The sequence below is a fragment of the Melospiza georgiana genome, chromosome 18 (genome assembly GCF_028018845.1).
Source record: "Melospiza georgiana isolate bMelGeo1 chromosome 18, bMelGeo1.pri, whole genome shotgun sequence".
NCBI classification, from domain to species: Eukaryota; Metazoa; Chordata; class Aves; order Passeriformes; family Passerellidae; genus Melospiza; species Melospiza georgiana.
The window spans coordinates 2,884,456-2,898,585 of NC_080447.1; the positions used below are offsets into that span (position 1 = coordinate 2,884,456).

The window sequence follows — 14,130 nt, forward strand, 5'->3', positions numbered from 1 at the left end:
GGTTCTCACAGCACTAGCTGGGACCAGTATCTCTACAGGAAAGGGTAAAGTTGAATTCCCAAAGATGGAGAAAGCCAATCTCTTGAGGAGTTCATCTTTAAACCAGACACACTCATGGAAGAGCAATTTCTTTGAGAGTCACTGAGTGCACAGAAACCACTTCTACCTCAGGACAGCCTTGCCTGAACTGCAGACAGTCAAAGTTCAGAAGGTAATTTTTAGGAGTGGCATCATTTTACGCTCACATCATTCTTACACTCCTGCCAGGGCATCAATGCCAGCACTCAACAGCAGACAGGTTACTGAGAGCCACAGATCTTCATCCTGATCTGGTACAGCTTCTCTTGTGTTCACAGACTATCACTGTTTGTTACTGGTTTTGTCTTTGTGGCTTCTTGAGACTGATGAGGAGTTTGTGCCAACAGTGCTGTAAATCATCCTTCTCTAGTCCTTCTGTGAGATGACACTCAGTAGCAACATCCTCATCTCTCCAGCTGCATCACCCTCGCCTTTAACACTCATGCCTGGTAACTCCTTTTCCCAACATCAAACCCTATTGTCACATTTCAAGCGTTCACAGTCTTTCAGTGTTTAGCTTCCCTGTACCTATCACATCTACCAGTTTATCAAGCTGTCAACCTCCACCTTCCCTTTGCCAGTGACAGCAACCTCCACGGCATCAGGCATCTCCTGCCTTCCCACCAGGCCACGCTCCACAAATGGGAAAAACTCTATGTCAGAATCTGTTGATTTGGTACGTCTCTAAAATCCCTTTGAAACCTACCATCTGGCATTTCATGATGCAAGTAGGGAACTGCAAGCATATACTCTGCTTTTTCTGCTAAATTCTGTTAGTCATGTTGCTACCTTATCCTTCAAACCATCTCTGCCTTGCTCTGTTTACTTGCTACATCTTTTTCAGCATCTGGAGTGTGCCTGCTCTAGGAGAGGAATCGTTTCCTTTGCTTCTTACCTTGAACCATCCATGAATCCTTAGGCCCTGAATCATGATTCAGTTTCTTAGCTCTGGCAAATTATAAATAATGTTATTTAGCTGACTAACCACTTGAGAAGCAAGTGCTGCTCTGCTGCTGGTTTATTGTGTGACCTCAGGCAAGTCACTTAGGACATTTCCAAATGCATGGAGACTCCAATCCACACCCAGCTACCCTAATGAGCAGTTTGATCTTTTCAAAATGTAGGAACATCTTTAACTTCCACTGAAATCAGTGGTCTGAGCATAATCCCCAATGCCTGTCACAGAGTCTCTTCTTTTATGGAGACCTTTACCTTCCAAAATGTTTATTTTTACAGAACAAGAGTAAATGCTACATATCACTTCCTGACTGCACACTCCTTTGTATCTGTTAGTACCAATCTATTTTACAGTTTGGAAGGAGTTCTGAGTGATTTGCAGAACACCAGAGGTCGTTTCAACAGCAGAGCCTGGGATGCTGCCAGCATTCAGTCTGGCCAATAAAACAGAAACAGCAGTGAAGGGCTTCCAGGATTACCTGGTGTTCATCAGCCATACAGGTCATTACATCATTAAAGGAACCCCTATCTCAGCTGTACTCATTCCCATGAAACTTGCAATGCACATTTTGAGGCCCCCAAATAGTTCCTTTTTCCCATCACCACATAAAAAGTTTCAAGGAAGACATTAAAGCAGAAGAAAAAGCCAGGTGAGCCTATGCTTGCCCAAAACTTAGAGCTGAGATAGAACCAGGACAAATTGCTCGTGTTCAGCCTCAAAACTGCCCTGAGCAGGTCCTGAGCCAAAGATCAGTCCAATCTTTGACCTTGCTCTTGAAAAAGTGAATGGAAAAGCAAACTGGCAGGAAGGGCAGTGACAGTTTCTAGGAAGTCACACACACCCATTAAAAATGGACTTCAAGCTCATTTCACAAAACATTTCTCAGCTAATAATGTCTGTCATTAGCAGTTTAGAACCTGGGCAGGATCTGAGCCAGCCTGCAGCAGGACTCTGACTATACTGTGTGACATATCCGTGTGACATATCTGTGTGATGTGACTTCCTTGGGCAGCCCTTTCAGAGAATTTACTACTTAAGGTCAGTTTGCCATTTTCAAAAAGAGTTGCTCAAAACTGAAAAATAAAAATGCACTTTTCAAAGATGCTTGATTAAAGACTGTATTCAGCAAAGTTAAAATTATTTAAGGCAGTCAAGAGCAGAACTTTTTAAAGACTTACTTTTTCACTTTGGGGTACTTCATCTCTGAAATTGCATTGGTAGCATCCGTCTGTCTCTCCTTCAAGTGCTGTGGCCACATATTATCCACCCAGTCGACTAAGTCCACCTGAAAGGCCCCAAAATCAACTGTTAGCTCCTGAACACATGGTAGGACATATTCTTGTTGGCTGAAACTCCTCCAGTGACAGCAGCAGATGCTCACAGACAGGGAGAACCTTGCTGTTCAGCAAAAGTCCTGTGCACTCAACTTGTTAAGGTGCAGCATTTCATCACCACAATTCAACCCCTTAAAACACAGGGGGAGGAGAGTTTTACAGTCAGTTTACCTGAGTGCAAATTCTGTCTCATGTGAGCCCCTTCTCTTGTACTGTCTGTGGCATTTTTGTAGCCAACAGCCTAGAAATTGCATTAATGAACATTAAAATGCAAACATAAAAGGGATTATATGATGCTAATATCTTCCATTTCAAGGAGGAAATAGGACTGATTCCATCAATATCACAACTGTATGTGAAAACAAAACTTGCTTACTGCCCTGATTCTGAAATAATTTCCACATTCTGATATTGCAACCCAGAGTTTACACAGCAGGGAACCTAAATCAGGTATTTCTGCCCTATTCTGGACTCAAAACTCTGCAGGATTCAAGGGAATATCTTATACAAATATATGGGAGCTGACTTTGGGTACTGGACTTCCACAACACCCTCTCTTCTCCTCCCATGGGAATGCAAATCTCTCTTTCAGTGAGATCTAAATATTCCTGGTTTTACAAACAACTGTGCACTCAGTTATTTAAAACAGCTATGAAATAACCATTTACACGTGATAACAGATACCTAACTGCATATTTCATTTCTAAGCACCCAGGAAATTTGCACAGATGTTTTAAAAGCTCGCTGAGCACAATGTGTTTGGGAAAACCGGGATCAATTGAACACAAGAAATTCCCCAGAGCACCCTCAAATTGCCCGCTAAGTGTCTGAATGACAGCAAAAATCTGAATGAACTTCTAAATAAGTGTTTAATATTCAAATTTGTGATCTGTGTGTAAAAGAACAAAGTCTAGTTAAGAATTATTTCTACAAATCAGCAATTAGAGCTGCCATCTATCTGTGACCTGTTCAGGCAGAAGTGTGGTGTTTCTATTGTCCTGGGTAAGAGATGTCCCCAGCAGAAAAAACTGCTGCTGTAACTAGACAAGGACTTAGAAATCAGGTAAGAAGTGTCTGAAAACAAAACATCACAGAGCTGTAGTTTTACCCCCAGCTACATGCTAGCACAGCACACATGGCTACATTTCAGAGATAAATGAAATCATCTTTACTGAGAAGGTCACAGTTTCTGCCCAGTGACTGCATTGGGAATAGAATCACAAGAGCCCTCTACCTTTAAAAAGTATGTACAAATCTACTACTGCTAATTCTGACATAGCAGTGATTATGCTGATTTAATTATGTAAACATTTATACATTTAACAATTGTGTTCCCAACTTTTTTTGCTTTGGAACCCCCTGAACATTTTTTTGGGTAGAAGGAGTGTTCATACATAATGAGTCCAAGCTTCCTGATAGTTTAAACTTCCTTAGAGGAGGAAAAATACGAGATAGTATTTAATTTTGGATGAAGTTTCCCCTAAATACCTTGAGAGGAACTGTGTATCAGTGCAAATTGCATGATTAACAGCTCATCAGGTACCTAATTCCTGTAAATTAAGTTCCACTGTCAAGGAGACCAGCTTTCTACTGGGCTAAAAATGAGATCCTGCCACTGAACGAGCAGGAGTTCCGGGCACCTCCCATCACCTTGTCCAAACTCCCTGATTTATTTCTGGGAAAAAGCTGCAATAAAGCCCAGCACCAGGGGCTCCCTTACCACGTTGGGGCGCTTGACAATGTTCTCCAGCTTGGTGTGGCTGAACTCCAGGCTGATGACGTTGTAGAGCTTCTCCCGCTGGGCCTCTGGGGTCTCGTAGTACCGCACAAACTGAGACATGCTCATCTCCACCCCCCTCTGCGTGTTCACATCCATCACATCCACGATCCTGCGGCTCCCTGCAACACAGCAGCACCTCAGAACATCTGCCTTGCCTTATTTATGTACATCTAAAAACATGTATGTATGTTATTCAATATATCTATATATATATCAGTTCTCAGTGACTGCAGGGAAACTGCAGGAAAAGAGGATGAGACCAGTACCACTCCTTCCATGGCTCCCAAGAAGCTCAAACAGTGAGCAAGGAACTAACTTGGAACTAGACTTTTTGCCCAATGTGACACTGAACAGGTCACCTGGTTCTTCACAGAGATGGAGAGAGCAGTTTCCTCCTTTATGTGAATTGATGTGAGCAGAAGTACATTAAAAACTATGAAGAAGTAATACAATATGGTAGCAGGGGGCAGGCAAGACAAATTGCTCTCCAAATCATACTGCAATTTTCTAAACATCCATATGTCTCTCAAGATGCTTTTACTCGTGTACAAAAACTATCCACAAAGAGCAAAAACTGCCTTGCATCACTGGATAGTGTAAACTGCTGAACATTCCCAGTTCCAGTGGATGAAAGCACTAAATGCCACAGAGGAGTGAGCCCCCACTTTGGATCTCTCAACAAAAACCACAAGCCTTACTTTCAGCTCCTCGAGTGGCAGACATACAAGTCTCATTAGCACCAGAATGTTGAGCAGCAGTTTTAGTCGAGCCTTCAGCTTTACACAGATTAATCCACAATTTTCTCTTCGGCCAACTGGAAGGTTTCACCTCTCCCAGCAATTTCATCATCCTAATTAGCAGTTCATTTGTGTGTGAGTGAACAGGAGCCCATGAGAGACATGCCTCATTTCCAGGAGAGGATTCCAGCAAACAAACTCGCAATGCTTCCAAAAAATCTCTCCAAAACAATTTTCACCGCCAAAGAAATAACTCAAAATAAATTGCATTAATACAAAATGTAGGGCTGTGATGCACCATCAGAGGGAATTATTAATAATTACAGCACCTGGTCTATCATGTGCTTGGGAGCAGTATTTCAGCAAGAGTAATAGCTTGGATTGCTGCTCTCCATTACAAACATCCTTAGCCCCTGATAGCAATGACAGTGACAGATGTGATAATGACTCTGCAAAGGAACTCAAGACCGTAAAGCTTTGAAATCAAAAAGACAAATTTATATAGAGTAAATCTGGAATAGTCCCACCAGCCTGTCAGTCAAACTCCTCATTCCAAGGCCAAGGAACAGAAGCCCATGCTCGGACCGGGCTTGGGACTGTCTGAAGTGTTGCCACCTTGAGGCAGGACGTGGAGATTTAAGTGTGAAAAAGCACAAGAGTCCTTAAATGTTTGAAACAACATACATAAAATCTAGTTATGGGTTAGAGGGTTTTGTTGTGGTTTTTTGTTTTTTTTTTTTTTTTTTTTTTTTTTTTTTTGTTTTGTTTTGTTTTGGTTTTGGTTTTGTTTTTTTTTTTTTTTTAACTAGGGGAATGGTCTTTTTTCAATTCCTCAGGTTAGCAGCTTGGGATGGAGTCCTGTTAAACTGGCCCCTAATGAAAGCCATCCTGATCTCTGCTTCCAGGGCCTGGATCAAAGCAATGGCTGCAGCCCAGAGGGGCAGAGGACACAGATACTCAAAGATTGCACTTGAAGGGCTGTGTGGCTGAGCTCGGGTTCTGCCATATTTTAGTCAAGGTCTGATCTCAGCTTTGCTGGAAGCAACCTCGTAGAGCCTCTCAATTATCCTTTCCAAAAGAAAAATCAGCAGTTACCTGATGAATTAAGAGTATGAGGAGCAGTTCAATAGCAGGTTTGTTAAATGAACACGATTATCAATTACAGGCAGAAGAGCTTAAGATTTGAATTGATAATCTCTTGACTTCCGAATTAAAGAGTAATTTGAGGGGATGTTTTTCTCTTAAGCCACAGTACTGTCAAACAAGCCTATACATAATGATTCTTGGAGTGCTGCTCACAGAATTTGAGATGTATAATTACAGGTTCACATCCTGGTGTTCACTGCCCACTGCACAGCAGCTCTGGCTCACTGCCAGCTTTATCTCTTCTGTCCTGAAAAAATTCAACTCTTTCTTCTATCTCCTGTTCCTAGTACAAGGTGAAAAAAATGTCATCTAGGAGAGTCAAGAGCAAGGGAAAGAAGCACACAGAGGCCTAAGAAGTGATGGCAGGCTGAGAGATCTCAGGTCAGGCTGGATTTCTGAGCAGCTCCACACACATTTCACCACAATCCATTTCTGTTAACCAATTCCTAGGCATCCCCTTATCACACTCACTGTGTTCTCAAAGAAGGGACCCCCCTCAAGCAAGCCTGGGGCAGCCCAGCGGGTCCCAGCAGTGACCCTGGCAGCCTCTCACCCTCTTTCCCCTGTCCCTCACTTCAGCTCATCACCCCTGACGTGGATTAACAAACCCCTGGAGCCTGGCAGAGTCTCTCCCTGCTGACAGGGGAAGCTTCAGAGCACTGTGCACCACTCCAGCCTTGACTCCCCTGGCTGCTTTTCCAGTGGAGCTCTGCACTGGGCAGTGTGGGATGAGCAGGCACTGCTTCCTCTCTGGCAGCAGATGTGACTCACAGGCAGAGTGGTGGTGCTGGGGGATTTACAGCCTAGAGAAACATCTTCCTCTCCTGCTGCTTGCTCATGGAGCACAAGTGAATCCCCAAAGGATGACAGAGACAGTAACTAAGAAACAAGCTAGTGCCATCTCTGACAAGAGGAACAGACAACAGCAAGAAGGAGACAGAAGAATCAATTGCAGGGATGTTAGCTGGAAAAAAAATCCATCAGTATGAGCTACAGGAGAACTATGCTTTGCTTAAAACCTTAAAAACACATCAAGTTACTCAAGTTAGCTAATGTATTAGTAAAATCCCCATTAGAATTAAGGTGACAATAGCATATATAATATCAGGTGCCTTTATTTAGAGGCCTAATGGCCAAGACACTGTGAACATTCTCATAGATTGAATTGTACAGCATTTCTATATGCTGTAATATAATATTTTTTTCACATAGAAATGAACTTTTGGAGGAAAAACAACTTGTGTAGGGTCCCTGCCTCCCACTGCCCACCCTGGACAAGCTGGTTTGGTACAGAGAGTGGGTCTTCTGGGTTTCTTGGTAAAACAAGAGCAGCAGGGAAGCAAACCATGTCCCCTTGTCAGAGAGAGAACTGCCCTCCAGGAATGAAGGCTACACAGGCATCTTCCCTGCACCAGCAAATGATTTCCCAAATCCCAGCTCACCAAGCTCACCCCAGACACTTGTGGGATGATGGAATGATGGGCTCCAGCTCTGAAGTCGTTCAGCAAAGCTCTTGTTGATCTCCCCTGCAGAGTCTGCACCCACACTTCCCTTCACGTATAAAATATTTTAACAATTTTCCAGAGAGGGAACAGGGAATGGGAAATTCTGGGACTGTAATCATATCCTCTGTTGTCCAGCAACTGCCATTTTTTATTTCTAACAAGTGAAGCACTGCCTTCCCCTGCCTGAGCTTCAGGTTATCCAAGCTGCCAGACTCCAGCCTTCAGCATGGCCCATCCTTTTCCATGATGTGATTTTAGCATGGATATTTGGAGCAGTGGAAGCAATGCAAACATGAACCACACAGCAGAGTATGAGAAATGCACAGGAGGTGTGAATCAGAGCTGCAAACGACACCAGAGTTTTCTAGGCTGTGGTCTCTTCTCCAGCACAGCACCAGCAGGAAAAGGTGCAACTCCCCCACAGCAAAGAGGAAATGTCCTTTCTGTAAGAATGATTATCAAGCCTGTCCATTAAGAGGATAAAGCTACCTCGGGGAATTATTTTAACCCTCTGTGGCTGAATTGAGATCTGTGCTGAAGGTACAATACAGTGTTGACAACCAGAAACCAACCTCCAACGCCGAGGGACCGGCCCGCTGCTCCTGCCTAATCTTTGTGCTTCTTATGAGGAAAAAATCCTCGGTTTGTAAAGCAGCAGAGCCTCAGGAAATCTGCCAGCCTCGCTAGCGGGTTAACTGTACCTAAAGACTGAGGCTTTGACTTGCATCCCAGTTAATCCCCCGGAGCTCCCCGAGCCGGGAGCACGTATTCTTCTGCTGCCCACGGGAGACCATTATGATACCCCTGCCAACGGGGAGGGTGCGAACCCGAGCAGAAAGTCCTTACTCAAGGGGAGCTGTTCCCGACATCCCCTGCATTTCACAGCCAGGGTAGGAGCAAATTAAAGGCGCGTCCCGATCCCATCGCTCTCAGTGCCACCAGAGGGCACAGAAGAACAAAGGGAAGCGAGCCCGGCCATCGCTCACAGCGCTGCCCGCAGCTCCAGCGCCGCCGGGCCCAGGAACCGCAGGGCATCATCCCCTGTGCCCTGTGCTGCCATGGGGGCACCATCCCCTGTGCCCTGTGCTGCCATGGGGGCACCATCCCCTGTGCCCTGTGCTGCCATGGGGCATCATCCCCTGTGCTGCCATAGGGCATCATCCCCTGTCCCCCGTGCTGCAATAGGGGCATCCATCCCTGTGCCCTGTGCTGCAAGGGGGGCATCCCCTGTGCCAAGCTTCAGACACTGAAAAGCTCTTAGAAAAAATTCCTTTTACAAAAAAGCATTTTACTTTTATATATATATATATATATATATATATATATATATATATATATATATACACATTTATGTAATTATAGATAATTATATATAAAATATAATGTATATATAATATAATGTAGATATACTTATACATATATATTTATATAATTAATATTAATATACATTATATAGTACATTATTATATATAAAATATAGAAATTAAATATATAACATATATTATATGTTATATATATAATATATTTTATATATATATATATAATTCCTTACACAAAGAAGCATTTTACTTTTATATATAATTTTTTATATACCAATGCATTAACCTGTAGTAGAAGCATACTCCAGGTGGCTGAAAACACAGAGCACACAAATAACAATTATAGAAAGAAAAATAATACAAGGTCCAAGAAAAAATGGGATGGGATATAACTTTGGTGAACTTTTTCTTATAAAATTTCTTCTAAGATTAAAAATAATTTAAATTATTTAAATGATTTAAATTAATAATTTCCTAAAATGTCTCAACATAAAGTATATCTAACAGTAGCAATATAGAAAAATGCTATAAAAATTAGAACCTTTCAGCCCTCTGAAGCCTCATGATCAGCCCATAATGAGGAAAACTTGATTCCCCTCCTACTTTGCAGTTAGGAGATGGAAGAAGACCTTCCACTACACTCACATTACCCATCAACGTGCACTGTGCCAGCAATCCTGCAGCTCCCCTCTGGTCTAGAGGAACATCTGAAGGTGTCAAAGGGTTGCAACACTCCCACACATCTTGTACCCACACTTATGAGAACATCTGAAGAAATATATAGCTATGGTTACATCAAACCTCCAAACATGCTGATATTTATATATATTTTTTTAGGTAAAGGCACGACACTTGAAGGTAGTTTTGAACTAAGGTATATTATTACATTAAAGAGTAACAACTGCCATCAAATATTTAGGATTTTGGGTGGGATCACTCATTTCTAGTCTGGATGAGCTAAAGCAGAGGATGCTTATTGCAGAAACACAGTGTGACTGTGGGGAGTTACTCTAAAACAGCTGCTCTGCTTGGTTTTTCCACATGGACAATTCATCTTTAAATCCACCTGCAGACAGAGGCTTTGAGATGCCCGACCACACCAACACATCACTTCAATTTCACTTTCATGTCCTGACATCATGGAAATACATTCTCTTGGAGATTATATTTTTGTTGTAATGTTCATTCAAAGCAGATTTATTGCTGTTTATATCTGGACATGAACATGACTGTTTTTAGCAAAACTGTCCCAGTTTAACTAAGATTTTTTAAAAGAGTTTGCCTGTGTTAGGCAAAGGACAAACTTAAAGAGAGCTCAAACAGGAAGTTCAGCTCTAAAAATAGAACTGGTTCTTCTTCCAAAATGGCAAGTCAGCGGACGTGCTAAAGATAGGCAAGTGAGTGTTATAATATTTCATTTTTACTTCTAGGAGGGAAAAAAAGGCATAATGAGAGAGCATCAAATGCCTTCTTTTTATTTATTTTATTACACAGAAAGCCTAATCCATGGCTCAAAGTTCACTCACCTGGCACTTCTGGTGCACAGAGCCTCAGTGGAAACTAATGACAGAGGTGGAAGGCTGTGTCCATTACAGCTTGGCCCAGCACTGGGTAGTGCTGAGAGCTAAACAAGCACCAAAATAATGTAAAAATAATAAAGGTATATAAATTCCTCCACCTTTCTGCAAGGGAGAAAGACAGTGTGAGTTTTCTGCTGGTTCAACTTCCTGAACCACCTCACTAAGAGAAGGAGGAAAGGCTGTGCCAGCACACAGGAGGGGATGGGAGAGCAATGCCAGAAGTGAGGAAAGAAGGAAGAGAATGAGCAGGATGCCAATTTAGAGTTGCTTAATTGGTATGGCAAGAAAAGCAAATTGTTGGCTGCAATAGGGAGCACAAGGAGCAGAGAGAATTCCCCTGGTCACATAACAGGCAGCAGCAGCAAAGCCAGAGCCAGTTTAGATGATAGAGGATGGTCTGGCACCAGAGCTGGTATTGGTATTAGAGGGAGAAGTTTCTATTTCCAGTCTATCAGGAACACTGGGTAAGTTTTAACCTCTGTCTGCCCTAGGTCCTGGTTTCATGATACAAACTGTTCACCAATACTCAAGAAACTGATGAGGCTTAAATAATTTTTTTTAAGTGGGGTCAGCTCCCTGCTTCTTCCCAGCACAGTTCCACAAACATCAGGGGAAGGATGAGCAGCCAGCACTGGGGGAAATCCCACAGTGACACCAACCACAGCCCAGCTCCCTCCTGCTATTACTGACTGCAGCTTTTCTTCTTAAACAATGAGCTGTTTAAGAGGCACAAAACCAGTGAGTGCTAAATGAAGCAACATCCTCTGAAAGTCTGCAATACAACACTTTAATAGACAGAGATTTCCATTTTATTTATGCACTTCACCTTAACACTGGTGGATGCCAAACTCCCAAAGGGTTCCTTCAGAGCTGCTATAAACCACTTCAATTTTCAATAAATTAGAGCCCTCAGACTGTAGGAAAATCACTAATGGAACCTTCACTTGAAAAAAATCCATTCAGAAACTTTGCTCTCTAGTTACTAATTTTAATTCTGCTCAGGAGAGAACACAGAGCAGCTCCATAACTTTGTAATTCTCCCCAGCCCTGGCTGAGGTGGAGGAGGTCAGGAATCACATGAGGCTGTCTGACTGACACATGGGAATGCTGGTGTCCCACAAAGGAGGGAGAGATTCCATGGGAAACAAAAACCCACCTGCCAGATCCTCCTGGCCCTGCTCACAGCAAAGTGTGCTGCTCTCTCTGTCACTATTGCCTCATGGCTGGAAAGATATCCTAACAACACTTGCTGGAGTCTGGAAGGATTTACCTGGACTTCCTCACAAACTTCTATGGAATTAGGGGGTAAAACAAGTTCTGTACAGCACAGCAGCCTCCTCAAGGAAAGAGGGATACAGAGAAAACAGGAGAGGTCGCTCAAGGGAAAAGAAAAACGCACAAAGACAAAAGGATGAGCCAATAAACCTCCAGTGCTGTACTTTGGGAAGAGAAACCTGCTTGACAGAATTGGAATCAATCATTTCAATGAAATAGCACATTATATTTTATTTTATTTTAGTCTTATTGTCCATATGTTTCCTCTTTGCAGTACTTGAATTTAAAAATAAATGCAGCAGTTAGGAGACTCTCCAGTTCATACCAACAGTACTTCTAAACCCTTTGTTGACAGACCATTGGTTTGACTCCATCTGAGCTTACAGACACTGGGAAATTATCATTTTCAGTGGAAATATTTATGTGCTGATGTCAGGCCTGACTTAGCACATTTCCCAGTTTAGAGCATGAAGAATGTTGACAGGCCAACAGCACGACTGTGAGCAATTTGGAACTTGACTTCAAAAACAGAGCATTTAAAAAAAATAATGCAAGTTTTTAAAACAAGCTTTGGTCACAAAACAACATGACAGAGGAAACAATTTATTTTTATGGACTGGATGTCAAACACATGTTTCTAAATAACATCTGAGACAAATCAGTGGGGCCCTGATGAAAGTTGCTTTGTGATTCTCCATTTTTCCCTTTGGAAAGTTTGTAGGCAGGTACATAACCCAGCTCCCTGACAACACAGGGTTTGGGCTGGTAGCCTCAGATCAATAGGAATAGCAGTGACATTCAATTATTTTACAGTCACTTGTGAGGAACAGCCAAGTTCAGCCTCCTCCTGCAGGGATCCATCCTTATCTCCCGCTTCAAGGTGCTCTTGGATCCCCTGCTCCTCTCAGCTGTCTCTTGTGGATCTGAGTCCCTTGACGAACTCAGGGTGTGACCTGCAGGGTCCAGAGGCTGAGGTACCCCAGTTGGAATTCTCACAGCCTGAGGAACATGTTTACAAGTTGGTATAAAGCTACACAGACACTGGCCTTCCAAACTGTGGATGTTCCTTTAACTCAGTTTTGTTAATATTCCAACAGTCCCACTCACATGAAAAGCAAAAAAGCAGAACCCAGAGAAGAGGCCACAGATCACTCAGTGAGGCACAAAAACCCCATGAGAAATAAGAGGAGAAATCTTACAGTGATGGAAATATTTCATCCAAGTACCTCCCCTCCCATGAGATCAGTGATGCCTCCTCTCCCCTAGAAGAGCCTGGCCCAGTGTGTTTTGCAAAATGCATTATTTGGGTCCCAGGAGCAGAGCACAAACCTTGTTCCTCCTTGTGCCTCCACACAGACTGCTGGAGACAGAGCAGTTCCTGACTCCTGACTCAGCTCTCTGCTCTCCCAATTGCCATTCCCATTGACAGCACAAATCCCCACACCAGGAGAGAGCCATACATCTTAATCAAGACTGAGATGCAAGTCTGGGGGCAGACTTTTGCACTTCCTTTGAGCAGGCAGTTTAATTTTGGGAAGTGCTCCTTACAACAGAGCCTCTCTAATGAGTCTCCCTCCTCGCTCCTCTGGGTCTCCAATTTCACAACTTCCTTGAAACAAATGGAGCGTTGCTCTATAGAAAAAGCAACACTGAGTCCCTATTCAGCAGAAATGATGGAAAGTTTTCTGAGCTGCAGTGTGTGGCTGCTTTGTCCTTCTTTTGTATCTACAAGGCTAATTTTCTTTCACAGGATGGAGAACTGTACATTGATTAAGACAAAATTTCCCCTACTTGCCTGCAGACCACACTACGAGCCTCTCGACTCACTTTGTAGTTGGATGTGAATTCAAGCATGATACAATTTTCAGAACAGATCAATCTGAGAGGAGCAGCAAACACGCAGGAGGAATGAACCAAAAAATCACTAGGAAGCAGCTACTCAGGGACACTTCTGTGATTTGCTTTCAGCTTTTTTGAGTAGCTGCTAACAAAAAGCTGAAGCTTTGCACAGCCAGCTGGGGGACCATTGTGCAGACACAGCACAAGAAATGTATGCTAATGAAAAAGGAGTGTTTTACACCTCTCTGCCCTCCCTCCTGCCTTTATCCACCTGACCTGCAGCCACCACCAGCACTACAATTTTCTCTTCCATGGAAACACTGCTTATGATTCTTGATTCAGTGCTGAATGAAATTTACACATGTCTGTGTGTACACATCCATAAACATGTGTACACTTTTTAATAGGTATATAAAACATTTTGTGGAGCCAGAATAATTATTACCTACAATGTTTATATCTCTTTCTATTCCTTTTTCAATATCACCTGCTTCCAGAAGAAGAGTTAGGGGGCTCTTGTCTCTCTGTGAAGTACCTGGCATGCATATTCCCATTTTAACTGGAATTCCTGGGGACCAG

General features: G+C 42.8%; 1 protein-coding gene across 1 annotated transcript in view; it reads right to left on the reverse strand.

The window, feature by feature from the left end:
• The window catches only part of KDM2B (lysine demethylase 2B), a 103,229-nt gene that overhangs the window by 75,008 nt on the left and 14,091 nt on the right, over nucleotides 1-14,130 (reverse strand). The window contains exons 5-6 of the mRNA XM_058037194.1: nucleotides 4,091-4,269; nucleotides 2,215-2,321 (exon numbers count right to left, since the gene is read on the reverse strand). Coding sequence (XP_057893177.1) covers nucleotides 2,215-2,321; nucleotides 4,091-4,269 — 286 coding nt within the window. The remainder of the gene's footprint in view (nucleotides 1-2,214; nucleotides 2,322-4,090; nucleotides 4,270-14,130) is intronic.